The 27564-nt window shown below is 55.4% G+C and overlaps 3 protein-coding genes across 27 annotated transcripts in view; 1 reads left to right on the top strand and 2 right to left on the bottom strand.

Annotated features, from left to right (window-relative positions):
- The window catches only part of TXNRD2 (thioredoxin reductase 2), a 45082-nt gene extending 36398 nt beyond the window's left edge, over positions 1 to 8684 (bottom strand). For 16 of the 22 annotated variants that reach the window (XM_073223737.1, XM_073223734.1, XM_073223745.1 and 13 more), the window contains exon 1: positions 5395 to 5460. Coding sequence is in view for 6 of the 22 variants with exons in the window: in XM_036993602.2 (XP_036849497.1) it covers positions 5395 to 5463; positions 8561 to 8642 (151 nt within the window). In the remaining 16 variants the exon portion in view is untranslated. Of the gene's footprint in view, positions 1 to 5394; positions 5464 to 6987; positions 7126 to 8560 lie in introns of those variants that run through there. The other 6 variants (XM_036993602.2, XM_073223735.1, XM_036993597.2 and 3 more) reach the window with 4 other exon arrangements.
- On the top strand, positions 8617 to 26908 carry COMT (catechol-O-methyltransferase). 4 transcript variants are annotated; one of them, XM_036993604.2, is made up of 5 exons: positions 8617 to 8750; positions 21168 to 21450; positions 22187 to 22380; positions 22920 to 23051; positions 26172 to 26908. In XM_036993604.2, exons 2-5 carry the CDS (start codon positions 21168 to 21170, stop codon positions 26379 to 26381), a joined length of 819 nt encoding a protein of 272 aa, XP_036849499.2. In that variant the 5' UTR covers positions 8617 to 8750; the 3' UTR covers positions 26382 to 26908. The 4 variants fall into 4 exon arrangements, with proteins under 4 accessions (XP_036849499.2, XP_036849500.2, XP_073079858.1 ...); XM_036993605.2 differs by having other exon boundaries at positions 22947 to 23051; XM_073223757.1 differs by lacking the exon at positions 8617 to 8750 and adding an exon at positions 9464 to 9609.
- ARVCF (ARVCF delta catenin family member) overlaps positions 24267 to 27564 on the bottom strand; it is a 45694-nt gene continuing 42396 nt past the window's right edge. The window contains exon 17 of the mRNA XM_073223719.1: positions 24267 to 25012. Within this exon, the coding sequence (XP_073079820.1) occupies positions 24980 to 25012 (33 nt within the window). The 3' untranslated portion in view covers positions 24267 to 24979. The remainder of the gene's footprint in view (positions 25013 to 27564) is intronic.

The following is a 27564-nucleotide window of genomic DNA, read 5'->3' on the forward strand; positions in this document are numbered from 1 at the left end:
AGGGCCCCTGGGGTCCCAGGTCCCAGGCTCTGAGGCTGAGCGTGCCACCAACTAGCCAGGGCTGATCATCGGGCTTGCCCGGGGCCCCGCAGCAGACTTGACCGCCTCTAGGCTTTGCCCGACTCAAACGTCATGAACCGGTGAGTGTTTGATGCACTACAGAACATACTGCATTCGTAGCGGTCGGAAACCAAGGTCAGAACAAAGAGTTAGAGGCCTTCATATAAAAAACCTATTCTGCTCCATCAACTAATAGTGGGATCCCGGTGCTCCGTCTGAGAGCTCTGGCCAAGGGACACTTCAGACGTGCCAGTGTCTGACTCCCACGTCTGACCGTGACGGAACAACAGGGACAAATTACCCTCCCACCCAAAACTACCCCAAATCCAGACAAACTATGTGAAATTATAGTTTCATGAACCTGAACATCAGGAAACAGAGGACAGTTCCTAAAAGATGGGAGACAAGCGAGGCGCGCCCCAGGACTGGAGGGTCCCCAGGACACGGCACAGGGGTCCGGGCAGGGCCCGGGGCAGCCTGGCTGAGGACAGGGGCGCAGAGTCTGGGGAGACCGAGGTGGCCAGAGGCCCTGGGACAGAGGACCGGAGAGGAGAGAGCTGCCGGACAGCCCCAGACATCCGGCCAGTGCGTGCGTGGGAGGAGACCAGCCGAGGCCAAAGAGAACCGTCCAGAAAGATGAGAGGACACCACCCACACAGGGCTGGGAATGCCTGTTCCCCAGAGACGGGGTGGAGAAAACACAAAATTCCTGGGCATTGGCTAAATATTAAGGACAGTCAGGCCCCTGTAGTTGAGAATGATTAAACCTAGACTAGGGCCAGACCTGCCTGACAAATCTTAAGGAGAAGACCCAGAAGGATCAAACTACCTCTTACCTGCCTCCCAGAACACGCTAAAAAATGTTTCAAGGACTATCGAAATATCCACATCTCACCAAGCTAAGGTACTAAGTGTCTGGCATTCAATCAATTACCAGGCATGCAAAGAAGCAGGAAAATAAAAAGAAGCCACAAAGAGAAAAACAATCAGTGGATGGACACTGGCCAAGTACTGACACAGATGTCAGAATTAGCAGAAAAGAAAGTAAAACCGGTTTTATGACTTTATTCTACTTGTTCAAAAAGTTAAGGAGCAACACGGCAGATATACAAAAAGGGCCCAAGTCAAATTTGTAGAGATAAAAACTACAATAAAGAGATGAAGCATATACTGAGTGATTAATCATGGATCAGACACCGCACAGTCTTTCACTAGTGACTGTGAACGCAGGAACAGAAGTCATCCAGAATAAAAAGAACACCAAGCGCTGCGAGGCGCCCCCGGGGCAGCCGAACCCGTGGGTGATTCAAGGCTCCAGAGTGAAGGGGGGAGGGGAGGACAGGGAAATCATGTGAAGAAATGATGGTTGCAAATGCTCGCAACTTGATGAAAACTATAAATCCCCAAACCCAGGAAGCTCGGAGAACTCGGGGTTCACGCTCCGCTGAGGCACACCATCAGTCAGCCAAAACCAGTGAGAAGAGAAAATCCTAAAAGCGACGGGAGAAAACAGGCACAGGACAGAGGATCAAAGATAAAGATGGCAGGCGATTTGTCCTCAGAAACACTGCGAGTGAGAAGACAGAGTTTACTAAGAGAACAAAACTGTCTGCCTTGAATTCTACACCCAGAGAAAATGCCTTTAAAAAAACAAAGACAGAATAAAGACGTCTGCAGACATACCGAGCCTGAAAGAAGTCATTACCCGAGAGCCACACTGCAAGAAATGATCACGGCCATCCTGAGGGCAGAGGGCAGGGGGCAGAGGGCGCCGGGGGAGCCATGGAGCTCGGCCGCCGAACGAAGAGCGCCGGGACACAAACTACGCGCATCTGTAACATTTTTTTTCTTATTATTTGAATCTCTTCAGAAGGTAACCATTCAAATAAAAATAATAACAATGTGCTGTGGGGTTTACCACATGTAAAAGTAAAATGCATGACAACACAGAATAAAGGCCTGGAGGGGAGAAGTGGTCTTATAAGGTTTTTGCATGACACCTGAAGTGAGAGAATGTCCCTTTAGGGCAGACTGTGATGAGTTAAAGATGTCCACAATCCAGCCACCTCAACCATATTTGTGGATTAACTCAAAATGGACCAAACACCCATGTATAAGAGCTGAAACTGTAAAACTCTTAGGAGAAAACATAGGCAGGCATCAATCTCTGTGACCTTTTAGGCAACTGTTTCTGAGAGACAACGCCAAAAGCATAAGCGACAGAAAAAAACAACAGATGGCCCAGACTTTATCAACATTAAAAGTATCTGTGGTGCGAAGGACACCATCAAGACAGCAAGAAGTAAGCCAGGAAGGGAGACAGTAGTTGTAAATGATGTATCTGATAAGGGTCTAGTATCTAGAATATATATGCAAATCAATGCAATAATACAAAGATAACCCAACTGAAAAATTAGCAAAGGTTCTCAATAGACGTTTCTCCATAGACACCCAAATGGCCAGTAAACACAGGAAAAGCTGCTTGTGTCATTAATCATTAGGGAAACGCAAACAACCACAATGAGGCACCACTTGGCGCCCCCTTCGGATGGCTAGAACAGAAAAGGTGACAGGTGTCGGGGAGCACGTGGAGGCACTCAAACCCTCACACACTGCTAGTAGGAATATAGGTTGGTGCAGCCACTTTGGAAACCAGTTTGGCAGTTCCTCCAAAGGCTAAACACCGAGTTACCTGTGACCCCACGGTGCCACTCTCACATATCTACCTGAGAGAAATGAAAACATGTCCACAAAAAAAAACCTGTACACAGCTGTTCACAGCAGCATTATTCCTAACAGCCCCAAAGCAGGAAGAACCCAAACGTCCATCAATAGACAGGTGGATAAACAAAATGTGGTCTGTCCATACAATGGATAATTTTCAGCCATAAAAAGGAATGAAGCCCTGGCACAGGCTACACCATGGAAGACGGCGGAAAGCATCATGTTAAGTGAAAGACACGATGACAAAGGACCATTTATATGAAGTGCCCACAGACACAGGAAGAGCCCAGAAGAGGCGAGTCCACACATGGGAAGTGGACACGTGGATGCCAGGGGTGGGGAGTGGGGGGTTACTGCTAACGGGGACAGAGTATTTTAGGAGGTGATGAGAATGTTCTCAGATGGCTGTGGCCGTGTTTGTACCCCTCTGTAAATATACTAAAAACCATGGATTTAAGCACTTTAAATGACTGAATTGTACGGTGTGTGACTTAATAAAGCTGCTATAAAAATATAAGAACTCTTGGGGCAAATCTAATAGATGTGAAAGACCTGTACGTTGAAAACTACAAATTATTGCTGCCAGAAATGAAAAAATGCCCAAACAACAGCTATAACGTGCTCTAGCTCCCCCACTGTCGAGCACTTCACCAAGAGCGCTTCACACACGTGGGCGAATGATCCCAGCAGCGCTGTTCAAAAGAGCCAGACCTGCGAACAGCCCACACACCCATCCACAGGACACAGTGCGGGGCATGCGTGCGATGGGACGCTGATCAGTAATGAGAGGGGGACCTCTGGGCACGCAGAGCAACATGAGCTATGCTGTCACATCCAAGAAGCCAGAAGGAATACATATAGCTTCAATTTCAATACAACACATACAGCTTTCAATATTCCAATGCAAATACATTCAATTTACAAACGATTGTAGAAAATGCCAACTGCTCTGTTAGTAGAAGAAAGTGGGTCATCGGCTGCCTGAGTACTCAGAAGGGAGGGGGCAGCAGGGGAGTCTAAGGTCTGCGGACACTTTAGGGGCGCCTGTGAGCTTGATTGGGCCTCCCCTCAAAATCACATGCTGAGGCTCTAACACCCAAAACCTCCAAATGTGACCGTAGCTGGAGGCAGGGTCTTTACAGAGGTGATGAAGTTAGGAGGAGGTCATCAGGGTGGCCCTGATCCAGTGTGACTGGTGCCCTATGGGAAGTGGAGATTAGGACACACACAGGCGGACAACCACGCGAGGTCACAGGGAGAGCACAGCCCTCTATGAGCCCAGGACAGGGGCCTCAGGAGAAATTACGCTGCCCCAGAATGGGGAATACGTCCCTGCTGTTGAAGTCGCCCAGCGGTAGCTTTGCCAGCACCCTGGCGGCTCCGTCCCGCCAGACTGGGTGCTGGTTTCACAGGCTCATGTGTGTCAAACCTGAACAAGTGGTCCACCTGAAATACCTCGGTAAAGGTACAGAAATGCACCGCCACCCACAGGGGGGACAGCTGGCCTCCAGACAGAGACTGGGAACTGTCACAGGTTAAGGGAGACGTGTTTCTGGATGTGTGATGCTGGAATGGACAGGAGGCCACTTCCTTCTGCTATAAGGGGTGTCACTGGGACAAGTAGCTGTCCGTGCAGTCCGCTTCCTGGGGTGGCCCGTGTCCAGAGGAGTGAGCACCTAACGCCCCTCTGTAGGCCCCCAAATGAGCCAGGAGGCTCCCCAGGCTCCTGCCCCCCACCACACGCCAGCGTGCTCCCCTGCTCCCTGGGGCAGGAGCAGTGGGCAGAGAATTCCCTTCACACCCTCTGTGATTCTAAAACCCAGTGTCTCGTGTCAGAGAGCCATGGTTTCCAGGCCAGGGGACCTGCTCAACTCCCTCTCAATCTGGGCCCCGTTCCTCTCCCGTCTCCTCCACTACCCTGGCCCACATCTGCCTCTTTGTCATTTAGATGGGCAGAGCAGCCCTCCATGAAACCCTGGCCACATGCCCATGACCCAGATCGGCGGCAAATGACAGCCTGGCGTCTGGATGCCTCTGGGTCCAGCCTGTTCGTTCAACACGTTTTTCCTGAGCAGCGCTGAGTGCTGGGCCAAGCAAGGGAGACACAGGCAGCATAAGAGCCAGACTCAGAACAAGGACAGCGGAGCTGGTGACGCGACCGACTATGCACAGGGGGTGCGATTCTAAGTAGGGCCATCCAGGCAGCAAAGACCGAAGGAAAGCAAGTGAGCCACACAGCTCCCGGGGCAACCAGGGCCGGGGGGCCAGCAAAACCTGCGGGAAGTGTTTGCAAAACAGCGAGGAGGCCGGGCGCCAGAGCTGCAGGGGGGAGACAGTAAGCAAGGGTGTGTGTGCTGGGAGGCGTGTCCAGCGGGCAGGCCCCGGGAGCCGCACACTGGAGCCCCGTAGGCAGCCAGCCAGTGACCAGACTGCTGGAGTGACTATGGCGGGGTGGCAGGGCGTTGCAGGCTGTCAGGCCATCTACGGAGACAGTGCATTCTGCTCCTGGCTGCTCGGGGTGCATCCCCACCTAGCCTCGAGAACCAGACTGCCCTCTCCAGGGGGCAGTAGCTGCTATGCTGGTGGGGACACAAAACACAGGACACCTACCTTCCTTGGCACAGGCCAGGCCACCGGATCCCCCGCCAATCACCAGAAGATCATAGTCCTGCTGGCCTGCTGGGTAAAGAGTGAGAGGTGAGGAGGGCTGGGACAAACCTGGTACATACACGCCCAAAGGCGCCCCCCGATGCCCAAAGAGAGAGCAGCTCTGTCCGTTTAAATGTGGGACAGGATCTACTTTACCTGATGAGAGACCCCAGCTTGTGAGCGTCTGGGGTGACAGTGCATCAGAAATCTGGCAGGTGACAATGACTAGGTACGTGTCACATCCCAGAGACTAAGCAATGCCGCATGAGGCTGGCCGCGGGTGTGCGATCGCCTTGGCAAACTGCCCCCTCCACACACCCAGGCCAGGAAGAAGGCCATCTAACTGGGAGACTGCTTTGGACTCAAACTTCACCCAGCGTTCTGAGCCAGGATTCAAACATTTTTCTTGAGACCTTCTGTCTTTCCATTACAATGGTCACCTTTTGTTGTAAGTGAAGAGGAATAAAGAGCAGCGCCTACATCAGGCAGCCCAGCCAGGCCTCCCCAAGGGCCCCAGATGGAGGGACCCTGAAATGCCTTGGGGTGCATCCTCACTCCACGCGGGCACAGAGGCTCACTGGCCATGCAGAGGGCATTATCTCTCTCCTGCCTGCAAACTGCTGGCATAGAAGGCAAGCAAGAGACAGCCCAAAGGGGGGCCGTGAGGCAGGGAGTGGGGTGGAGGGGCCAGTGAGGAGCCCCGGTGTCCTTCGGTGTGGCCAGCCTACGAGAGCCCAGGGTCCAGGTCAAGGACACCCGGCACCAGGCATGGCCCTCTCCCTGCTGAGGAAGGACGAAGTAACAGAAAATTATCAGTCTGGGCGGAGGATGGGGAGAGGGTGCGGACTGCTGCCAGGGCAAAGCACAGGCGCCCTTGATCAAAGCAGGGTCTGCCACCCAAGGCCTGCACGTCCCCCTCAACACCAGCAGCAGAGCTCGGGGCCTGTCAATGAGAAGGCTGTCCATCTCTGCGGCCACCTAACCTTCCTGGCAGCAAGGCTTGGAGAATACTTCCCGAGTCCTGTGGCCCCAGGGCCCCGGCTCTGTAGATGCCCACAGACTGGGCCCAGGGCCTGCACTCCTGCAGGGACACAGGAGCTGGGGCCTGGACGAAGCCCATGCCTGCAGCTGAGGAAGCCAGGGGAACTGCCACAGGAGGTGCACCCAGGTGCTCGGCTGGTGGCCTGCAGCCAGCCTGTCCCAGGGAGATGCTCAGCTGGGCCCACCCCAATTTCTGATGAGCAGGCGACGTTTAAGGGCAGCTGAGATGCACGCATAGGCATGCAGGGGACCTGATGTGATGGAACCATAACTTGGTTCAGGCAGTCAGTCCAAAGTGGACCCAATTCTAAATTCAGCTTGGGACTCTGAGAGGCCTAAACTGTTGTCAGCTGTCCCGATGGCTTGGGTAGAGCCCAGAAAACTAGAACCAACTGACGGCTGGAGGGGGACTGCCGCTGGGCTTTGAAGAGTATCTGCGGAGCCACTCTCTCTGCTCACCTGCAGCCAGGTTTAGGGAGGGGGCCAGATCACTGCCCAGGAGAATGCCCCTACCTTCCATTGCAGGGGCTGGTCCTTCCTGTCCAGAGCTGGGACCCGCTGGCACCCCTGCTCCCAGTACGGGCGTGTCCCTGTGCTATCGGCAGAGGCAGGGAGAGTACGGCCCAGCGCACTGGGTTTATCTTTGACCACTGGCTCTCCCCACCCACCGTGCACGCCCAGGAGCCCTCTTGGCGGGACAGACGCTGGAAGGGGCCAATTGTGGGCCTTCTGTGACGGCAGCACATCAACCTTTAAATCCTGGGAGGTTTGGGGTAGCCTGTGGGGGAGGAAAGACCTGGAGAGGGGGTTCCCTGGGGCACAGTGTGAACTCCGGTAACCTGGGCGCCTTCTCCACTTCTGCCAGGCACACCCTCCCTGCCTTCAGGACTCAGTCCCTGAAAGGTCTCTCTCCTCTGTGTTCTGAGCCCTCTGTCCCTTAACTTTCGCTCCTCTGAACCCCAGGCCTGCCTGGTCCAGGGCCAACAAAGAGCAGAGCGGGGTGAGTACGGCAAGGCTGAGTGAAGGGCTCGGTGCTCCGAGGGGGCAGGCAAGGCCCCCTGTGCGCTCTCTCCTGGCAGCAGTCATTAGGGGCACAGGGGACAGCAGAGCACAGTCAGTCTGGCTCCTGTTCAGGGGCTGCACCGGCCACTCCTCACCCTGGACAGGGCAGGCACCTTCCTGCTGAGGGGAAGCTGCCGAGGCGGAGGGGAGGCTCAGAATTGGCCCTGGGCGCCCTTGCTGGGGGCAGGCACTGTCTCCAGCCCATAACCGCGGTCAAGGCCACAGCCAGCCTCTAGCCCTGGGGGCTGCCTCCCCCTTGCTGCCAGAGGGCGTGGGGCCAGAATCCTCCCGGCTGCCCATCAGGAAATGAAAGGCCTGTCCCAAGGCCACCTTGAGGGCAGCTGAAGGGCCCAGGGCTTGTGACCCCAGCGGTGCTCCTGTTTAGGGACCTGTGGCTAGCGCCCGTTGGAGTGAAGGCTCCACTGCCCTGTGCTCTTAATCCTCATGAATGTCCCACCCGACACATGCACAAAGTGGCTTTGAAAGATGGGTGCCCTGGTCAGGTCCCAGGGGTCAGCAAAGCCACCCTGGAGCGGCCCCAACCCCCCACCTCCCGGTACTCTGCAGGGCCACCGGAACCCTGGGCTCCCCAAGGCTGCGGCTGTACACTGTGCACCCTGGCGGCACCCCCGGAGCTTATGATGACCGTGCTGGTTCGGGCACCGTCCTCCTTCCTCGGGGCACTGGCACAGCGCGGCGGGCACCATGCCCGCCGTGTGCGGACGGCAGAGGCCCCGAGCACCCCTGTGTGTGGCCGCTAGGGCCTCGCGGAGGCGGCGGCCGGGCCTGGCCAGTGGGGTGCGCAGGGCCAGCCCCTGGTGAGCTGGGGCATCTCCGCCGTCAGGACTGTGTTTGACGCTGGCTTGCGGGGCAGCGGGCGCGGGTCACTCCGCGGCAGGCCTCCGGCAGCGCCCCCCGGCCCCGGCCGCCTCCCCACGCGGAAGCGGGGCTGAGGGTGGCCGGCGGCCGACGGACCCCGTCCCGCCCCGACAGTGCCCGCGCCGCCGCCCTCCGGGCCGCCTACCTGCCGCGCCGCGCGCCCCGCCCCACAGCGCCCGCGCCCGCCAGCGGAAGCGCGCGCCGGGGCTCCGCAGCGCCGCCGCCATCGCCGCCGCCGCCCGCGCCGCGCGGGGCCTCTGCGCACCGGGGCCTCTGCGCACCGGGGCTGCCCGCGGCGCTGCCTGCGCGGGCCCGGGGCGCCCCGCGGGGCCGAGGTGAGTGCGCGGGCGCGGGCGGCCCGGGGGGCGGCGGCCAGAAGCGGGGCCGCGACGGGTGCGCGGGTCCGGGATGGGGCCCGCCGGGCAGGGGCCCTCGGACCGAGAAGCGGGGCGGGCCGCCGGCCCCGGGGGTGCGTGGGGAGCCTGCAGACCTGTGCTGGAGACTCTCAGGGGCTGGGGCGCCTGGGGGTCCGCGCGGGGGCGGGGAGCTCGGGGGGCGGGGTGGGGACTTGGGACCGGGCCGCGAGGACCCGACCTTGGGTGGGGGTCTCCGGACAGGAGGTGGGCACCAGACCGGGCTGAGGAAGTGGGGGAGCTGTGTGGAGGGGAACATCCCACGGGAGGTAGGGTTCCAGACCGAGGTGGAGACCCGGACCCCGTGGGGGGGGCCGTGTCGCGGGGCGGGCTGCGGCCGGGTCTGCAGAGCCAGGCCCTGACCCACCGTAGGAAGGTCGCACTCGGTCTCTGGGCTGCAATCAGACTCTTGGGAGCCTGATAACTGTGGAGGCCCGGGACGTGGGGCTCGGGGATCTCCCTAGTGGGTTCCCTCTTGGAGGCCGTGGGGTACTGCCCCCCCTCTTTTCAGGGGAGTGGCTGCCCCCAGGAAGGGGGTTACCGGAGGCCGGACCCTGTGGCCTCACACCCATGTGACATGGGGAGCCGGGGAAGGCGCCCGAGCCCTGACCCGCCCCCAGCTTTTCAGTCTTTCCATCTGCCAGGGGCCTTGGTGTCCTGTGCCTGTGCCTGAGCTTTGCGGAGTGCCTGCTGCTTCCCAGCCCCTGGAGGTGCTGCCAGGGGGTGTCTGGGCCCAGCAAGGAAAGAGGTGACACAGCCAGGCACTTGTTGAAGCCATAAGGTCAGGTGTCGCTCATCAATTTTGGGCACTAGGGGAAAGTGGTGAGTTCCATTCCGATTTTCTTAGATTTGCTTAAGGCCCAGGGCTTCTTAAATGGGGGAGGAGGAGGGGTCAGGGCTGCAACTTGAGAGAATCTGGGAAGCGAGAAAGTACAAAAGGTGGGAAGAGGTTCAGGTGACGCTTCCCCCCAGCACCTCCCACCCCGGGGTCGAGGAAGTCAGGCTCCCCCCCACCACAGGGGCTGGGAGCTGCGCCCCGTCCTCAGGTGCTGCCGAGACACACTCCTTGGACAGCCTCGAGCTTTCCCAGGCAGGCACCGCAGGGATGCCAGGGTCCTCCTAGCATCGCAGAGGTGCAGCCTTGAGCTGTGAGACGCTAGGTCAGTGTTTGCTCAAGGCTTTATGAGGCCAGTGCTGGGGCCTCGCAAGGCGGCTCAGAGGATCCTGGCTCGAGTTTGGCCACGGAGAGTCTGTCAGGTCCCTGTCTCGTTGAAGGAAAGAAGAGACATTCTTCTCTCCCCTGAAAAATCTAAGTCCATTTTCCACTTGATCGGCTCTTGTTCGTTAAGGGCCAGCTTGAACCATCTGTTGGGACTTGGCAGTTGAGGATATTTGCTGCGTGGTGCCAGCTATCAGGCAGTTAATGGGGGGCATCTCTATGGAGACAAAGAAAAGCCAAGATTAATGTTTGGAGTGACTGTAAACCTGTTCTTGAGTCCCAAGGGTGGACAGTTGGGAAGAGGTTAGACTTCGATAGTGGAGGGAGAACGGCGGGGGCCACCTGGTGGATTTCCCAGCTGCTGGTCTCTCAAGTGTAGCGATGGCGCACGCATCAGTGTCACAGCCGAGGTCAGTTCCCAGGGCGGAGCGCGGAAGATGTGAGCATTCCTGTGGGTCTCCAGAGTGGCCCACACAGCCGCAGCGCCCCACCCGCTGGGCCGTGCATGGCTCGTTGTGGTGCTGAGATCTTTGAATTTTATCTCAGGTGGTCCGGCTTCAGTGTAGGGGGCTTTTTCAGGTCCTGGAGAAAAGGAGCAGCTACCAAACAACGTAGCTCCCAGGGTCTGGGCAGCAAGGTTTTCGCCGTCAGTGATGCCAAGTCAGGAGGGAGGGAAATTGGAAACTAGCAGATATTGAAGGAAACTCTTAAAACCAAGGATTTGGTGAGGCCAACAAAATGTGTCAGGCGGCAGGTTCCTGTCAGGTTCACAGGTAGATAATAAAACCTCAAAGACAATGAATAGATTAGAATTTGATAATCCACAAGGGTGTATTTTTCTCTGTTGAGATAAAATTTCTCTCTACAGTCACATCCCTTTTTGATTAAAAAAAATCATCAAAGTAAGATAATCTTTATGAAAGAATTTCAATGTTACTAAATTTGGCCTGATTTTCGTTAAGTGCAGCAAGAATGGAAATTGACCACATAGGCGTTTTTAAAGTTTGCTTTGTGGAACTTTTTATAGGGAATCTCAGATTGGCCTTTTAAAAGGAAGCCAAACAGAGAACTTGCTGTCAGACTTCATCTGTAGATTTGGGTAAATTCCTCTCTTTTCAAGGTCCCCAAAATACCCTAGGGTTTCTGGGCCTGCCTGGAAGTGACCTTCCTTACTCACCTCTAAGGCTGGGAGCTCTGTAAGCCATGTATCATGCCAATGTTTTCAAGGGGGTGTTTGTAAGCACGAGTCCATAAAGTCGACTGCAATTCCTTAAACTGTTTTGTTTTCTTTGACTCCCTGCGTCATTTTGAAATATGACATGCCTTGGTAATATAAGTAGCATTTCACAAATTATGACCTATCACAAGGAGGACAGATTCTCAGTGAACCTAAGCAAATAACTCTATTGCCAAGAGAATAAGAATATTTAGTAACAGTCTCTGATTTGGAAAGGGATCAGGCAGGCAGGAAAAGACGGATGCTTCAGTTTTGTCTTGTGTGGTTAATTCCTGTTCTGCTTGGTCTCAAATTAGCAGTTTTCCCAAGCCCATGAGTTCTGGAAAGCCTTACTCACTCCGGCGGCATGGTCTGCAAGTGACCGAAGCAGTGCTGGCCGAAGCCCATACCCCAGAGTACAGAGTCCTTTCCACAGGTCTCAGAAACAGCCCCTTTTTTGTTAAAGTGAAATACTCTGGCCTGATTGCAAATGCTTTCCTAGGAGAATCAGAGTGAAGCAAAAATTCTGTGGGTGACTAAAGAAAGACCTTAAATGGCCATGGTTAAAAATCTGATGAGAGTTCATTATAAAAATAACCCAACTGACAGGGAAGTTTCGTTGTTTTTGTGATAGTCAACGTTTTCAGTAATTGAAATTATGACCTATAACATTACACAGGGACATCTCATCTCATGGACGCTGAGGGCACTGGCAAGTCTGTAGGAACTTCGTATAAATTTCTAACATCCTTATGTTAATATTATTTACTCATAGAAATATAACTTACAAAAGGTGAACCATAATTTTGAGGTCTTCCAGGGGGCCTCTGGGAAATTCCAAAGTCAGCTCAAGGTCAGGAAGGCTTCATTTAGGATTTGATTTGGGGAAAGCAAACTTGTCAAAAATCTCTAACGATTTGGACATTTGACTAAATGGGATCCCAGGTCACTGTGAAACGATATTTGGTTATTTAGCCAAAGTGACAGTAAAAGAATTCAAAAGTAAATACAGGTGGTAATATGATTGCAAAAAAAGCCTTGGCTCCTTGGTGATGAGACTAGGTTCTCTTAAGTAATCAAAGACATGATGATGACAATATGAAGCATAGGGAACTATTTTGTTGTGATATAGAATCTTTGTTTCTTCAAAGGTAAAGACTGGTAAAGATTACTCAAAAGGTGGAGAAAACCTTTTAGAGTCTCTTATTAAATGCAGAGCTATAATCCAAGAAATTCTGTTATTGTAGTAGAGAGAAAACCGAACTCTAGTTTTATATCAGTACGTTATTGGTACTAAAGTTCATTTTTAAAACTTTATATATAAGTCCATTTACTCTTAGCCAGCTTTGACCTCATAACATGAAATTCCTTTTCCACAAACCTTCTACGACTTTCTTTATGCATTCAGGTTTTCTCCTATACTTTCCTTTCTAAAAATTTAACTTTAGGACAAAATCACTCTCCTTCTTTCTTCAACAAAAACACATCCTACATTCTTTGCACAGTTTGTGTAAACACATCCTATTTTCCTCTCATACTTTGTGCAAACTTGTTACCCTTCACTCTGTTTCTAGTTACAGCTTTATTTTCATATATTGATTATAATCTTTAACCATTAACAACTTTTATTTTACAGAGAAAACTTGCAAATAGATAATCGTGAATTGTCTGTCATATATAATATTCTGCAGCAATATTCCTTACCCTCTCTGTACCATATAAAAATAACTAGCCAGAAACATATACACTTAAACTATGCTTAATAAAGATGTTTCAGTACTTTATCTTATTTAGAAATTATTTACATATTCAATATTATTTAACTTGGTAATAACTTTAAGGTTGCAAGTTATCAGAAAAATTTTGTAACCTTTTTAGGTAGACATTATAAAACACAGTTGAGTACGTCAGAATTTTTATTAAAATCAGATTTATCATTTGTGCTCTCTTAAACATCTAATAGATATAATGTTAACTTATTTGGCTAAAAACCAAAATAGAACAAAAACGTGTGTTTGCTTTATATTTAATTTTGACAACTCTGAAGATAACGCCTGTTTTATTAAATCAACAATATTAAGCTAGTCTTATTTGCCAAAGATTTACCCAATTTCTGTGAACTTGAAAAACAGTTGAGTTGGTTCTTATTTCTCTAGGAGTTTAAGGAAATTTTAATTTATTTATATAAGCACTTGTTTCTCTGTGAGCCAATTAGGATAGAACTCCTTTAAGGAATGTTATAAGTCAATCTGGTAATACCGTCTGGAGGTAGGGGAATATATACATACCTATATAAACGGACAAATACGCAAATAGAGACATTATGGTTTTCATTTAAAACTTTTAGCCATGTATCAGGCATAAATGCAATTATGTAAAACCCACTAGTTGGTATAAGAGTTGGCCCTTGTCTTTGTGCCTTTTTATATTTTTATCCGAAGTGTGTTTTTGGCAGATGGAGCAGCTGGTTACATATTCGGTATCAGGGTGAAAGCTCTCCACCAGTATTGTAGAGGAGGCCGTTAGGACTTGTTTGCACCCATAGGTACAGTCTTAACATGGGCCAACTGTCTGTTTCCAATTTGCTTTTTTTTTCTTTTTCAGTCTCAGGGGGTTGCTTTTGGGGTCCCTGATCCTTTGAGAGCCCCCTTTGGGGCAGGGGCCCCACATGCCAGAGACTGTGGGAGCTGAGGGGCTGGAGGGGAAGAGAAAGGTCTGGCAGAGCGTCCGGGGCACACAGGGGGACATATCAGAGGGTGCAAGGAAGCTGGAGCGTGGGTGAGGGGCAGGAGGGGAGAGGTGGAGGGGAGAGGTCTCAGAGGAGTCATTTGGGGGAGGTTTCCAGGTTCCCAAAGAAACCAGTGAAGTTATGAATTATCCTTAGTAAGTCATGCCAACCAGAAGGAGAGTGGGTAGAGTCAGCCCTGTGGTGGCTGTGGTCAGCAGGTGGGCAAGAAGGGAGGGGCAGGATCAGAGGGGCCCTGCCCGGAGCCAGAAAGGACTCCGGCGCAGGGGATACCTTCCAGAAGCCTGGCCTCTCGTCCAGCCCAGCAACTGCCTCAGTGGGTGTCTGGGTGCTGGGTTGGGAGTCAGAATCACCGCCAGCTGCCCAAACGAGCAGACAGGCTCCTGGGCACCGCCGTCCGGCCTGTGAGGAGGGAGATGGCGAGGCCCCGTCCAGCACCCAGACCGGGAGGGCTGCGGCCAGACCACTGGTGGGGCTCTGGCCTACAGGGCAGGAGGCCAGCCACCTCTCCCCTGACACTACCCCAGCAGGCCTTTCTTGCCCCCGTCCCTCCCCACAGTCCCCATCCTTTTGTCTCCAGAGGATCCTGGCCACCCCGCCAGAGGCCCACCCTGCTCCCAGCAATAAGCCCATCAACATGAAGGGGTCTGGCCCTGTGGTAGCGGTCCCTTAAGCGGGTGCCCAGGTGTGATGGGGCAGGCGGGGTGCTGGGCCCTCGAGCTCTTCAGGGAGGTGCTCAGCTCCAGCCGGTGGGTCTTTGGGGCAGAGACCAAGGTGTCCCTGCTCTTCAGACATGGCCACGGGGCGCGACAGCAGATTCAGGGCTTTGCAAAGAGGCCGAAGGCATTTCCTCTCACCTATATGGATTTTTCTCAAAGAGCTGGGGAACCAAGTCGTACGGTTGGTTCATCTTTTTCAAGAATTTTTAAGAGGCTCAGTGACTCCTCCACTGATGCTTACTTGCAATATATTTATGAAAAGTGTTTGTTTCCTTTAAAGAAAGATGAGTGTCATCTCAGATGTGTTAAATGTGAAAAAGAACACTGACCAGCTGACAGAGCGATAAAACTGCAGGTCAAAAGCACACCTAAAAGGCCGGAGCTTTAAGGGGCTGGGCAGGCCCACCAGGAGAGGGGCCTCCCAGTGCAGATGCTGGGGGTCCTGCCTTAGTGAGGTTTAATTATGCATCACGGTGGCTTCGGCAAAGCGCTTTGGTCACGAAGGATCCCAGAACTGAAGGTTCTGGGGGCCAATGGCTCTAGGTGTCAGTGGCCCATCTGCCTGTCCCCCACCTTGACCCAGTGGTGGTCAGGGGTTGTGGTCCATCTGCCAAGCATCTTGATTGCCCCCTCTGGTTCTTGAGGATAAATGGTGATCAGAATTGATGGAGGTCATGGTTTTGGGGTTGAGGGAGGATACTTAAGAAATGCCTTATAATAAGGAAGGTTTCTGGGCGGTGGGAAAGGCCTGCCCCTCACCGGGTCTGTGAGGAAATGGATTCTGGATGCACGAACCAGGGGGCCCTTGGAAGGAAGCGCACGTGGCACACAGATTGTGCCTGACGGAAAGGGCCCCCTTCCCTGCGCTGCAGAATGGACAGGAACGCGCACCTCCTCGAGCAGGCCACAGGCAGGCGCTGTCCTGAGATCCTGGTCCCCAGGGAGATGGGAGCAGCAGCGGTTTTCCGGATCCGGCTTCCCCATGGGGAATGGCATGTCCCTTGTTCTTTCTTGGAACAGGGCGGGCCAGAAATAGGGTTGCTTATTTTCTACTAGTTTTCTTTTTACTGTAGCAGAAGAGACAGTGGTTTACCATTTTAACCATTTCTAAGTGTACAACTCACTGGCATTGAGTAAACTCCCGTTGCTGTGTAGCCATTGCCACTACTTCCAGAACTTGTTCACGGTTCCAGACAGACACCCTGCCAGTCAGCAGTCTCCCCATTTCCCCTGCCCCAGCCTCTGGCAACCTCTCTTCTACTCCCTGTCTTTACGGATTGGCTGGGTGTAGATGCTTCCTGTAAGTGGACCCCTACAATATTTATCCTTCTGTGTCTGGCTTGTTTCGCTTAGCTTGGTATTTTTGAGGTTCATCCATGTGGTAGTGTTTCAGGTCACATTTATTCTCCTGAGTTTCCCCCAACCAGGAAACAGAATTGAAATGCAGACACAGTGGTGAAGCCTAGTGAAGGTTTTATTTGAATACCTCACTCTCAGAGAGGAGCTGGCCAAGGTCAAGGTAGACAAAGGCAGGTTTATTTGAATGCACTCCAAGGGGAGGGAGCCAGAGACAAGGTAGACCAAGGCCCTGTCTTTCAGAGGGGGTCTCTTTGTCAGGTCCCAGCTGAGGCACCTCTTTGATTGACAGGGTAAGACCATCTGATGGACAGTCACACAGCCATTCCTCTTGGCACTCATGTCTTTCCCCAAAATGCACACAGAAAAGCCCATGTTGGGGGGGTTGGGGAGAGGGTGGCAAAACCACAATGTAAATTTTATTTTTGATGAGACAATGAGGTGTGGCTTGGGCAGTTCTTTGATTTAGCCTTATCTTCCCCATCCCTGGCTGCTCATGTCTGTCTGTCTGTCTTTCTAACAGCAGCATGTGTCTGTGCCTCATCCACGTTAATAACCAGTAAGATTTCGTAGTCCGCTGTACACTCTGATGGGCACTTTGGTCATTACGAATGGCGCTGCTGTGAACATGGGTGTGCAAGCATTGGTTCGAGCTCCTGAGTCACTCCTTTTGGGTGTACACATAGGAGTGGAATTGTTGGGTCACGTGGCAATTCTATGTTAACTTTTTAAGGAACTGCCGAACTATTTCCCCAGCAGTTGCGCCATTTTATGTGCCCACCAACAGTACACAAGTTGCCAATTTTTCCACAGCCTCATCAACTCATTAACTCTTCCTTCCTTTTTTTTTTTTAATAGTCATCCTAATGGGTTTAAAGTGGTATCTTGTAATTTTGCTTTGCATTTCCATAAGGGCTAATGATGTTGAACATGTTTTTATATTCTTATTGGTCCTTTGTTTGTCTTCTTTGGAGAAACATCTGTTCATGTTTCATGTCCTTTGCTCATTTTCTAACTGGTTGGTTGTCTTCTTGTTGCATTATAGGAGTTCTTTATATATTTAGGTTATTAAACCTTATAAGATACACGATTTGCAAATATTTTCTCCCAGTCTGTGGATTGTCCTTGGCTCTCTTGATAGTGCCCTTCGATGCACAAATGTTTTTTACTTTAATAAAATTCAATTTATCTATTTTTCTTTTATTGCCTGTGCTCTTGGTGTCATATCTAAGAATCCATTGCCAAGTTCAAAGTCATGAAGATTTTTTCTTATGCTTTCTTCTAAAAGTTTTATAGTTTTAGCTCTTAAAGTCATCTTTAATCCATTTTGCATTAGTTTTTGTATGTCGTATGTTATGGTAAAAGTCCAGCTTCATTCTTTTGTATGTGGAAATTTAGTTGTCCCAGAACTATTTGTTAAAGAGACTGTTCTTTCTCATTGGGTTGTCCTGGCACTCTTATTAAAAAACATTTGACCGTAGACATAAGGGTTTATTTCTGGCCTCTCAGTTCTGTTCCATTGGTCTATATGTCTGCCCCCTGCTATTTTAATTACTATAGCTTGTAGTAAGTTTCAAAAGTAGGAAGTGTAAGTCCTCTAACTTTACTTTTTGTCAAGATGGTTTTGGCTGTTGTAGGTCCCTAGAGATTCCACATGAATTTTAGGATGGGTTTTTCTATTTCTGAACAAAATGCCATTGGAATTTGGCAAGGGTTGCATTGTGTCTGTAAATACTCTGGGTAGTATTGACATACTAACAATTATCAAGTGTCCTAGACCATGAACATGGGATGTCTTGTCATTTATTTGGGTCTTCCTCAGTTCCTTTTCTGCTGTTATGATACTAAATACGTCGCCTGTGGAGGTCTCGTAAAGGCCCAGCCTTCTCAGCCAAACCCATGTGGTTGGGAAACCGTGTTTGAAAAGTGTGCTTGGCAAGCCACTTGAGGACTTTCCATTATGGCATGTTTTAAACATATGCAAAAGCAGAGGATCTGAGAGTGCCCCCAGCCTCCACACTGGCACCTCCGGGCCAGTGGCAGAGCATCCTTTGTCCTCCTGTCTCCCCTCCCTTTCCAGGGTGGTTTGAAGCCATGCCCAGCATTGCTCTTTCCATTTGCCTCTCCTAAGGTAACTGGGACTCTCTTTACCCTCCGCAGGGCTCAGCCCAGCAATGGCTCGTTTGTTTATTCTTTTGTTTTATAAAGCTGGGCAGATCTGGATGGCTGGGGGGATAATGAGGGGCTGTGGTCCCTCCTTACACTGCCCCCCTCTGCCCATGGCCTGGTGGGTAAGTCCTCCAGCACAGCTGGGCAGTGCAGAGCAGCTCCGTCTGGGAGCAGTGGGGGCCTGTGGTCAGGGAGACCCCGGGGGAGGGCTGTGTGTTAGCCGAGGAAGAGGCCAGCAGGAGGCAGCGTGGCAGTGGCCAGCACTTGCCTGGTAGCCAGGATCGGCCAGTCCCTCTCTCTGGGACTCAGACCCCGACACTCCCAGGAGAATCCCAGGACTCTCCCTGATCCCAGGTCGCTGGAGGACCGGGTACGGTGGGCCCCTTTCCCCAGGCACTGTGTGGGAAGGAGGGAAGCTTTGAGCATCTCCCTGAGCCCTATGCCACTGGCCCACGAGGGCCCTGGGAGGGGACCAGTGGCTGGTAAGTGTCGGGCATGAATGGGAAGCATCGCTGTGTGCAGGGGGGGGCGCCACGTCTGCCATGCCTGGAGCCGCCCGGCCTGTCAGAGCATGCCCTCCCCTCCCAATGGGAAAAGGAGGTGACTTTGGGCTGCCTTTCATCTGTGGTGGCGTGGCTTCCCCTGGATGCGCCCTCCATCAGCCGTGGGGGACACGGTGCTGTCAAAAGTCATGGACAGACGGTGTCCGAGATTAGCGATTTCAAAGCTACATCTTCACACAATTCAGGTATTAAGGGGATTGAAATTTGTAGTTTACAACTCCAGGGTCCCCCTGGTAATTTGCTATTGAAGTGGAATATTCCTTCTCTTTGGTATTTATTTCTAACATCGATTAGATTTTTAAAAAAATATCCAGTTAATAAGCCCCAGCGGCTCACTGTCTCACCACCCAAACCAGTAACGATAGTAATGACCAGCGAAGCCGCCCCGATGTGCGGTTGGGAAGCCCTAACCCTGCAGGAAGGAGCCCGGTGGGGGGTCGCGGCCACCCAGCTGCCCCCTGCTTCCGCTTCGCCTGCCCCCCAGGTCCTGGCGTGCCCTTCCCCTCGGGGCCCTTTGCTGGAATGGCCCAGGAGCCGGGCGAGGTCGCCGTGTTCTGCGTTCACGCTCTGCCAGGTGTGGTGGGGCCCGGGGCCCGGCCTGGGCAGGGGCACTCTGTGCTGGTGCCAGCACCCACCCCTGGTCTCCCGGGCTCACGCTCTCCAGGGTGTGAGGCCCCCGAAAGCTGTGGAGCTGCCCCCGTCTTGGGTCAGCACGTGCATCTGTGCGGCCGGTGACTCGCCCCTGGTCTTGGATGCTGTCTCCCAGTTTGTCACCTCTTTCCTGGGGAAACACGGCTTCAGCAAAGGGGTTCATTTATTTCTGCTGCTTTTCGTAAAGCGCAGATGCCCAGCTGCCGTGACCTGCGGGGCAGTGCTGAGGAGGAGCAGGGAAACTGGGTTGGTGTCCCAGGTTGGGGGACTCCAGGTGACATCTTGATGCCTCTGGGGCCCCCCACTGTCTCCTCCGAGAAAGGAGAGCAAAGCACTGCCCCAACCCTGACCAGGCTGGCCCCCAGGAAGGGCCAGATCCCGGACCCTGCTCATCTTCAGATCACGGTTTCTGTTGATGATTATCTAAAGGCAAAAGGGCTCCGGCACATTCTGTCTGCTGTTCTGCTGAGCTCAGGAGCGTGCACACCCCTCCTCCAGCACAGAGGCAGGAGCTGGCTGGCAAAGCTGCTCTGAAGGCCAGGATGGCACAGGGCACAGTGAGAGGAACGCGGCCGTAGGCCCCGGATTTGGGCCCTGACGTGTTCAGACTCGGACCTGCCGAGCACATAGTCCACTCTGCCTTGTGTGAATAGGCCACCTAGAAAGCTGGGTGTCCACTGCCCCCAGGTCGAGCCTCAGCTTCCCATTCATCCTCTGCTCTGCCCACCAAGCCTCCTTGCGGTCCAGGGGCTTGGGGTTTGGAGCCCTTGAGGGGTCTTCCTTGGGACCCTCAGCCCGCCCGCACCCCTGGACGTACCTTTCCCCACAAGACCACCTTGCTGAGCCCTTTTATGGGAGGAGCCTGTGAGTGACCGCAGGCCAGTGGGGGCCTCCCACGTGCCTCTTTCTGTGGTCCTTTCTCATTTTAAGGTCTTTGGCCTAAAATCTGGGCGTCCACCCTGAGCTCTGTGAACCCTGGTGTGCCAGCCGGAGACCCGGGGCTGAGTGGCCTGGTCTTACTCGTGTGTCCGGGGGTCCTGGGCCCAGCTCTGTCCGACTGAGTCCTGAGCTACCTGCCTGAAGGGTGGCTTGCGGGGGAGGGCAGGCCACACTTGCAGCTGGCGTGTGTCTCACTCTGTGGTGCAGGCAGCAGGGCCGGCCTTCCTTGTCAGGGGACAAATGCATCACACGTGGCTGTCCTGGAGGGGAGTGGTGAGGGGGTCTGTACCCTGTGTGCTGTGCCTGGCCTGGGGACTGCCTCTGGCCTTAGCTGAAAACTCACTGAAAGGACCACACAAGTCTCCTGGACCGTGTGAGGGTGGGCACCCAAGGGAGCTGCGCACAGGTCAGGGCCTCCCCGTGTCCCCTGCAGTCAAGCAGCGGCTGGCCCAGGCGGTCCGGGAGAGTGCCCAGGAAGGGGAGCTGTGACAGCGTGTCTGCGGGCAGGACTAGCAGACGCATGTGCTCTGTCCATCTGCGGTTGCAGCCCTGGGGACAGGAAGCTGTTTGGGGGCAGCAGCTGGACTCCACCAGCGCTGACTTGAGCTATGGGACCGGCACGTGGCTGAACTCTTGAACCTTGGGCCACATCAGTATGAGGGTGGTGGCAGCACCCCCAGGAGGGGGAGGGGGAGGCCATGCGGCAGACCTGAGCCCCCCAGCTGGCTGAAGCCCCCCCCTGGCCCGCCCTCTTCCTGCAGATGCTGGGGGCCCCGCTGCTGCCGCTGCTGGGCGCCTCCTTGCTGGGCCTGGCACTGCTGGCTCTGCTGCTCAGCCTACGACGCCATGGCTGGCTCGTCATCACCTGGAGCGAGTTTGTGTGGCAGCCCATCTACAACCTGCTCACAGGCAGCAGCAAGGAGCAGCGCATCCTCCGCCACGTCCTGCAGCACGCGGTGGCAGGGGACCCACAGAGCGTGCTGGCGGCCATCGACGCCTACTGCTACCAGAAGGAATGGGCCATGAACGTGGGCGACAAGAAAGGTGGGCAGTCCAGCCAGCAGGTGGTGGCGCAGACCGTGGGGTGGAGGGCGCCCATTACACTGCACTTATGGTGGGGGGTGGTCCTCTGGAGCCCTGAGCTGATAGCCAGCCTCTCCGTCCCCTGCCAGCAGTAGATGTCATGCGGAGACCCTGACACCCACATCACTGTCCCCATTGGGAGGGAGGGGTATTTGATAAACCACCCAAGAGGCTGCTGTTCAGGTTCCACCACCAGCCACAGAGCAAGTCAGCCAACACACGTCAGAGGTGATGGCATGGCCCCATGCTGGTGGCTGCCCATGTGAGCTGGGCACGAGGCTCCTTGAACTCTGCCCAGCTCCTACCAGGCCCCCTGGAGCTGCCCCCTGAACTCTGGACTGCAGCCTGGGGCAGAGATGGGAGCTGCGCTGCACTGTCTGGAGCCGGGCCCTGGGGACAGAAGTGACAGCCACTGTCCAGTCCCCTTGGAGCCTCTGACAGTGTCCAGCTCGAGGAAGGCGGGGCTGGGGCCTGAGTACAGCCCATGTGTGGGGTGGGAAGGTCCCTCGGGGGAGCTCTGGGTCAGGATGAGTTGGGGTCAGCCAGGGACCATGGAGAAGAGGGGGAGGCGAGCATGTGCAAAGGCACAGAGGCCTAAGGGTCCTTGGGAGCTTGAGTGTGCAGGGGCACCCAGCCCAGGGCAGGCTGGGGGCCAGGCACTGGGAGCCCTGGGCCTGCCCCTCCCTCTGCCCCCCAGGCCAGATTATGGACACAGTGGTGCAAGAGCAGTGCCCCTCCGTGGTGCTGGAGCTGGGGGCCTACTGTGGCTATTCGGCCGTGCGCATGGCCCGCCTGCTGCCCTCTGGCGCCCGCCTGCTTACTGTCGAGCTCAACCCCGACTATGCTGCCATCACCCAGCAGATGCTGCACTTCGCAGGCCTGCAAGAGAGGGTACGTCACGGCCCCGGGGACACATGGGCACCGAAGCCCCAGGGCCAGGTGTGGGTGGGAGGACCCAGGTTGCCCCTTCGAGGTTCAAGGCCACATTTCTTCTGCTGTGGCCGAGCCCCGTGGCACCTACCAGGCCTTTTCAGAGGATCCCCAGCAGCTCTGTGAGAGAGTCCCAGGTTCACAAAGCAGGGAACTCCCAGGCGGAGGGGGCAGAGCGGTGACTCATCTCCCTAGAACCCCAAGAAAACTTGGGTGGACACTCACATGGGTGTCCAGGTAGGGTAGCCCGTCTGTCCCCTGTGGACATGGGGACTGAGGGGTGTCTAGGTAGGGTAGCCTGTCTGTCCCCCGTGGGCGTGGGGGCTGAGGGGTGTCCAGATAGGGTAGCCTGTCTGTCCCCCGTGGGCGTGGGGGCTGAGGGGTGTCCAGATAGGGTAGCCCGTCTGTCCCCTGTGGGCGTGGGGGCTGAGGGGTGTCCAGATAGGGTAGCCCGTCTGTCCCCTGTGGGCGTGGGGGCTGAGAGGTGCTCATTGTGCCAGGTAACCATCATTGTCGGGGAATCCCAGGATGTCATCCCCCAGTTAAAGAAGAAGTACGACATAGACACGCTAGACATGGTCTTCCTTGACCACTGGAAGGACTGCTATCTGCCGGACACGCTTCTCCTGGAGGTGAGCTGCCCGCCGGGTGGGCCTCAGTGCTGGTGGCACGGGGGCCCCTGGGGACGGAGGCCCTGGTTGAGCCTAAGGGCAGCCCTGGGGGGCACCGGTGTCTGGAGCTGTCTGGACAGAGCACGGAGGGCCAGAGGCGGCCCCCCAGGGCAGGCGGAGGTGGGAGGAACAGCTCTGGGCAGAGGGAGCCGGCCAGGGGTGCGCCGGGCCCTGTGCTGGGGAGGGGCGGGGTGAGCTCCTTGTCACACATTCCACTGCGCCCTTGATGAGCTGATGTGGAGTTTAATACCCATGATCATTAACTTGTCCCTCCTGGCAGGAGAGGACACTGAGAGGGATCCTCCGCAGGGGGCTCAAGACACACTGCCCCACCATGGCCTCCCTGCCCAGCAGCCCGCATGGCCTGTCCCATGCTCACCTGTCAGCCTCCCCCTGGGCTGGACACTCCCCAGTGCAGAGGGCCCCTGGGCACAGAGGCCACGGCTACCACAGCCATGGCTGGGCAGGACCTTACCCCAAGTGGTTCTGGTATGAGGGTGGAGGCCAGGCGCCAGGGCCAGGAGGGCTGTCAGCGTGGGCATGGTGGGAGGGGGTTCCCACTGGCCTGGTGGGTGTGAGGGGGTGGAACATTCTGCAGGCAGTGGCCTAGAGCCAAGTACAGAGGGCCTCGGACGTCGCTCGGGGATGGGGGCACAGAGGGCTGTCTTGGGGGAAGGTCCCTGTTGGCTGCGTGGTGGGTGAGAGGGTGGCTGCAGGGAGGGCGGTGCACCGACCCAGCAAGCTCAGGGAGGCAGGAGAGGTGGAGAGGGAGGGGTCTGGGGACCAGCGGTGGACACGGGGACCTGCACTGGCCAAGGTGGGCCGGCAGTGTGGGGAGAGCAAGGGGACATGCAGGCCGCGGGCACAGTGGCTGCAGGGCAGGGTGTGGACCTGCAAGCAGGGACTGGGGGCAGAGACCAGGTGGCCGACCCGCTGGGCCTGCGCGGGGAGGGGGAGGATCCCAGCAGCTTTGGTGTGTGGTGATTGCAGGGGCCTGAATGTACAGAAAAGCAGTAAATATTGCCATTTAGCAACTAGGAAGCTAGTAGTTTTCTCTGTGCTGCTTGTTCAAAGCTGGTAATTATCTCAAAAGAAATCACGAATTGGGAACGGCTGTTCTTTTTAAATATGTTTGTGGGCCCCTGGCTGTGCTGGGGTCAAGGGCCAGCTGGGTTCTGCGGTGGCCCCACTGCACCTCCGTCAGGGCCAGGGGCTGGCAGGAGCACACGGTAATTCAAAGCATGATGGCTGCTCCGAGGAGGCCTCAGGCCCGCGTCACACGGCCTCTCCCACAGGGCCCGAGTGTCCTCGGAGCATGGCAGCTGCTCTCCCCAGGGCCACAGGGGAGCAGGGACCTGGCGCCACCTGCTGTTGTCTGTGCCTCCGCTTTGTCGGGAGTGGTCAGCAAGCCCAGTCCAACCCAGGACCGGTCCGAGGCCCTGCTTCATGGAGGGAGGGGCAAGCAGCCGTGGATGTGGCTTTAAACTACCTCAGGCACAGGCTGCCTGGTCTTCTGAGCGCTGCTTCCTCCCCCAGGCATCCTGCTGCTGGCAGGAATTCTCCAGGGAGTCTGTGCCCCGTCGGAGGCCCGCAGTGTCTGAGGAGAGGCCGATAGGGCCCAGCCTCCTCCATGGGCAGGCCTGGCACAGGCATCCTCCCAAGGCACTCAAAGTGCATTTCCTCCTTTCACAGTTAACTTGTCAGTTTTTAGTGTCTGACGTCTGTCATTCCAGTGTCCCATCCGTGGCCGGCAGTGCCTCTCGGAGTCCACTTCCAAGCCCTACAGCCCGATTTGGAGGTCTGGAGCCCCTGCTCCAGGCTCACCACATGCGTTTTCTGCCCAGAAAGGGCCTGAGCCGGGGTGGCCTCCTGGGTTTCTCTGTTCTGGGTCATTTCAGCCGAGATTGCTGGAAGTCCCTGTTCTAAGACAAAATGCTCCATGATTCATAGTGGTACTTTCTGCCCAAATTCTGGCTCATGGGCTGTCCTACCTGCCAGCTGTGCTCACTGGGCCAGAGGCCCTCAGCTTCCCTGACCACCCACCGGCTGGAAGTGACTGCAGCCACCCCTGGGAGAGCCGAGACCCCTGCACGCGGAGGGCACACCCCAGGAAGGATGCGGACTAAGTCACTGAACTTTTAAGTCGCTTGCAGATGCCCCGTGCGCATGGTCCTGCTGGCGATTTGAGATACACCTGGGGTCACTTGCTTGATTTTGCTTGTGATGTTTGCTTATTTCTTCAACTTTTGTTTTATAACAACATGAAAACAAAGCTCTGTGCTTCCAAAGTCATCTACAAGATGACACCCCTGGGCCCCCCTGTTCCGCTGCTTCTCCTGCACAAGCAAACGTTTCCCCCCCCAGATTCCTTCTTTTGTTTTGTGTGATCTAAGCAGCTGCTCTGCCAGCTTGGAGGAACTTTGGACCTGGCAGGTCTCTGCCTGCAGCTGTGTCCAGCTGCTTCTCCCTGCAGAGCCCAGTGCCCAGGCGCTGGTGGACATGGGGCATCTCAAATGTCCAGAGCGGGCTTCTGGGTGGAGAGGTCTGCCCTACCTCCCCCACCCCTGCAGGGTCACCCTGGCCAGGTGTGGCTCCCACAGTACCTCCAGTGACAGCCCCAGCAACCCACACCAGGCACCAGGCACCTCTCACCTGGAGTCATGTGTTCCCTGACCCCAGGTGACCCCAGGTCCCACTGGCCTTAAGGAGGCCCTGTGGTCTGAATCCAGCCCTGTCATCTCTTCCGTTCACCGGCCCAGCAAACCTTTCATGAGGCTGAACTGTGTGCCCGCCACCACTCTTCTGGGGGCTGGGGTGCAGCAGGGAAGAGCAAATAGCCTCAGAGCTGCTGTTCTGGAGGCGGGACTGTTGCTCAACACACCCCTTCCTTGCAGTGGGTGCTGCTAGGGTGGAGACAGAGGGTGGTGGGGAGACACCGCTGGACCCCAGGAACTGCAGAGGGGCTGACCCCAGGCTAGGGTGTGCTCAGAGCTGCCGTCTGGCCAGGCGCTCTGGCTCCCCAGTTTGGAGCTGGCTCACTGGGCACCCTTGAACCTTCCCCCCTCCATCTGTCCCCCGCAGGAGTGTGGCCTGTTACGCAAGGGGACGGTGTTGCTGGCTGACAACGTCATCTTCCCAGGAGCCCCGGAATTCCTGGCACACGTGCGAGCGAGCAGCCACTTCGAGTGCACGAGCTTCACCTCGTCCTTGGAGTACTCACAGGTGGTGGACGGCCTGGAGAAGGCCGTCTATGTGGGCCCAGGCAGGCCCTCGCCCAGCGTGGGCAGCTAGGGCGAATGGGTGTGCTCCTGCCAAACCCACTTGGGCAGCTCTGGGCCTCTCCTTAACGCGGCCCACCGGACGCCTGTGGGGCCAATGCCTGCTGACACTGTTCCTCTGCACAGCGGCTCAGGTGGGACCGGCTCACTGTGCAAAATCACTGTAGTGAGCCTGGAACATACATGTCCGTAAATCACGGCAGAGGGTACCCGTGCCAGTCATTGACCCCAACAGATCCCAATAGGCTTTCTTAGGTGGGCAGGTTCTCGGACATCATGTTAGTAGGCGCTGGAAATGGGAGTAGCTGGGAACACCTGGAAATCGTCGGATGGTGCACACATAGTCTGTCCTCAAGGTCTGGGTCACCAGGTGGCGGCAGCGCCTAAGGTGGCACTGTTACCAGCTCATGCCACACTCCTGAGTTCTTCCACCCTTTTTAAAGAATGAAATGCTGCTTTACTAAAATCAGCTTTAACCTTATATATGAGTATCACCTTTAAAAGATACTAAAATAAAAATTAAAGGTCTATTTAGATTCAGCAGATCAACTTAGTCCTTCTTTCCGACTGCTGCGTCGTGCCTTCCTCCCTTCGGGGCCCTCGGCTCAGGCACCACAGGCGGCGCCCCCCCTGCCTGGATGCCAATGCTGCGGGCTGGCCCGCACTGCTGCTCCCATCGCCAGGCCGAGGGCACCCCTCACAGTCCTATGGGGATGCGGTGGGCTGGGGTGAGCCCCTGCCCGGGGGATGGCTGTATGCCAGCCTTTGTGCCCATCTGACCAGCAAGCACTGGTGGGTCCAGGGCCCTGCAGCAGTGCTGGGCATGGTGTCTGGCACCCAGCCCCTTGGGGCCCGTGTAGAAGCACCTTCCCCGACCCCAGTAGCCTCTTCATGGAAAAGAGTAGAGTCAGACCAGCTAGGGCACCTCTGCAGGCTGCCCGGCTGGTGAGTGACAAGGCAGAGCTGGTCTGCACCCACCTGAACTCACAGCTGGCCCAAGGCCCCTGAAGGGTCGGCCCTCTGGCCAGGACCTCACCTTGGGACTCAGGGCCCAGCTAACCACCCAGGGGCAAGCCCACCGCTGTGTGTGTACGGGGACCACAGCGAGCCTGGGGAAGCACCCGTGGGGCCTGGAGTGAGCTCCTGCCGTGCACAGCAGCACACACCCGGAGGCCACCTCCGCCCGCTCTCCACCT

This window comes from Manis javanica, chromosome 15 (assembly GCF_040802235.1).
Source record: "Manis javanica isolate MJ-LG chromosome 15, MJ_LKY, whole genome shotgun sequence".
NCBI classification, from domain to species: Eukaryota; Metazoa; Chordata; class Mammalia; order Pholidota; family Manidae; genus Manis; species Manis javanica.

Bases quoted from the DNA above. Each gene is read 5' to 3' on its own strand.
- COMT (XM_036993604.2), top strand. From the start codon at position 21,168: ATGCTGGGGGCCCCGCTGCTGCCGCTGCTGGGCGCCTCCTTGCTGGGC. The intron at 21,451-22,186 runs GTGGGCAGTCCA...TCTGCCCCCCAG, and splicing joins GAACGTGGGCGACAAGAAAG to GCCAGATTATGGACACAGTG. The intron at 22,381-22,919 runs GTACGTCACGGC...TCATTGTGCCAG, and splicing joins TCGCAGGCCTGCAAGAGAGG to GTAACCATCATTGTCGGGGA.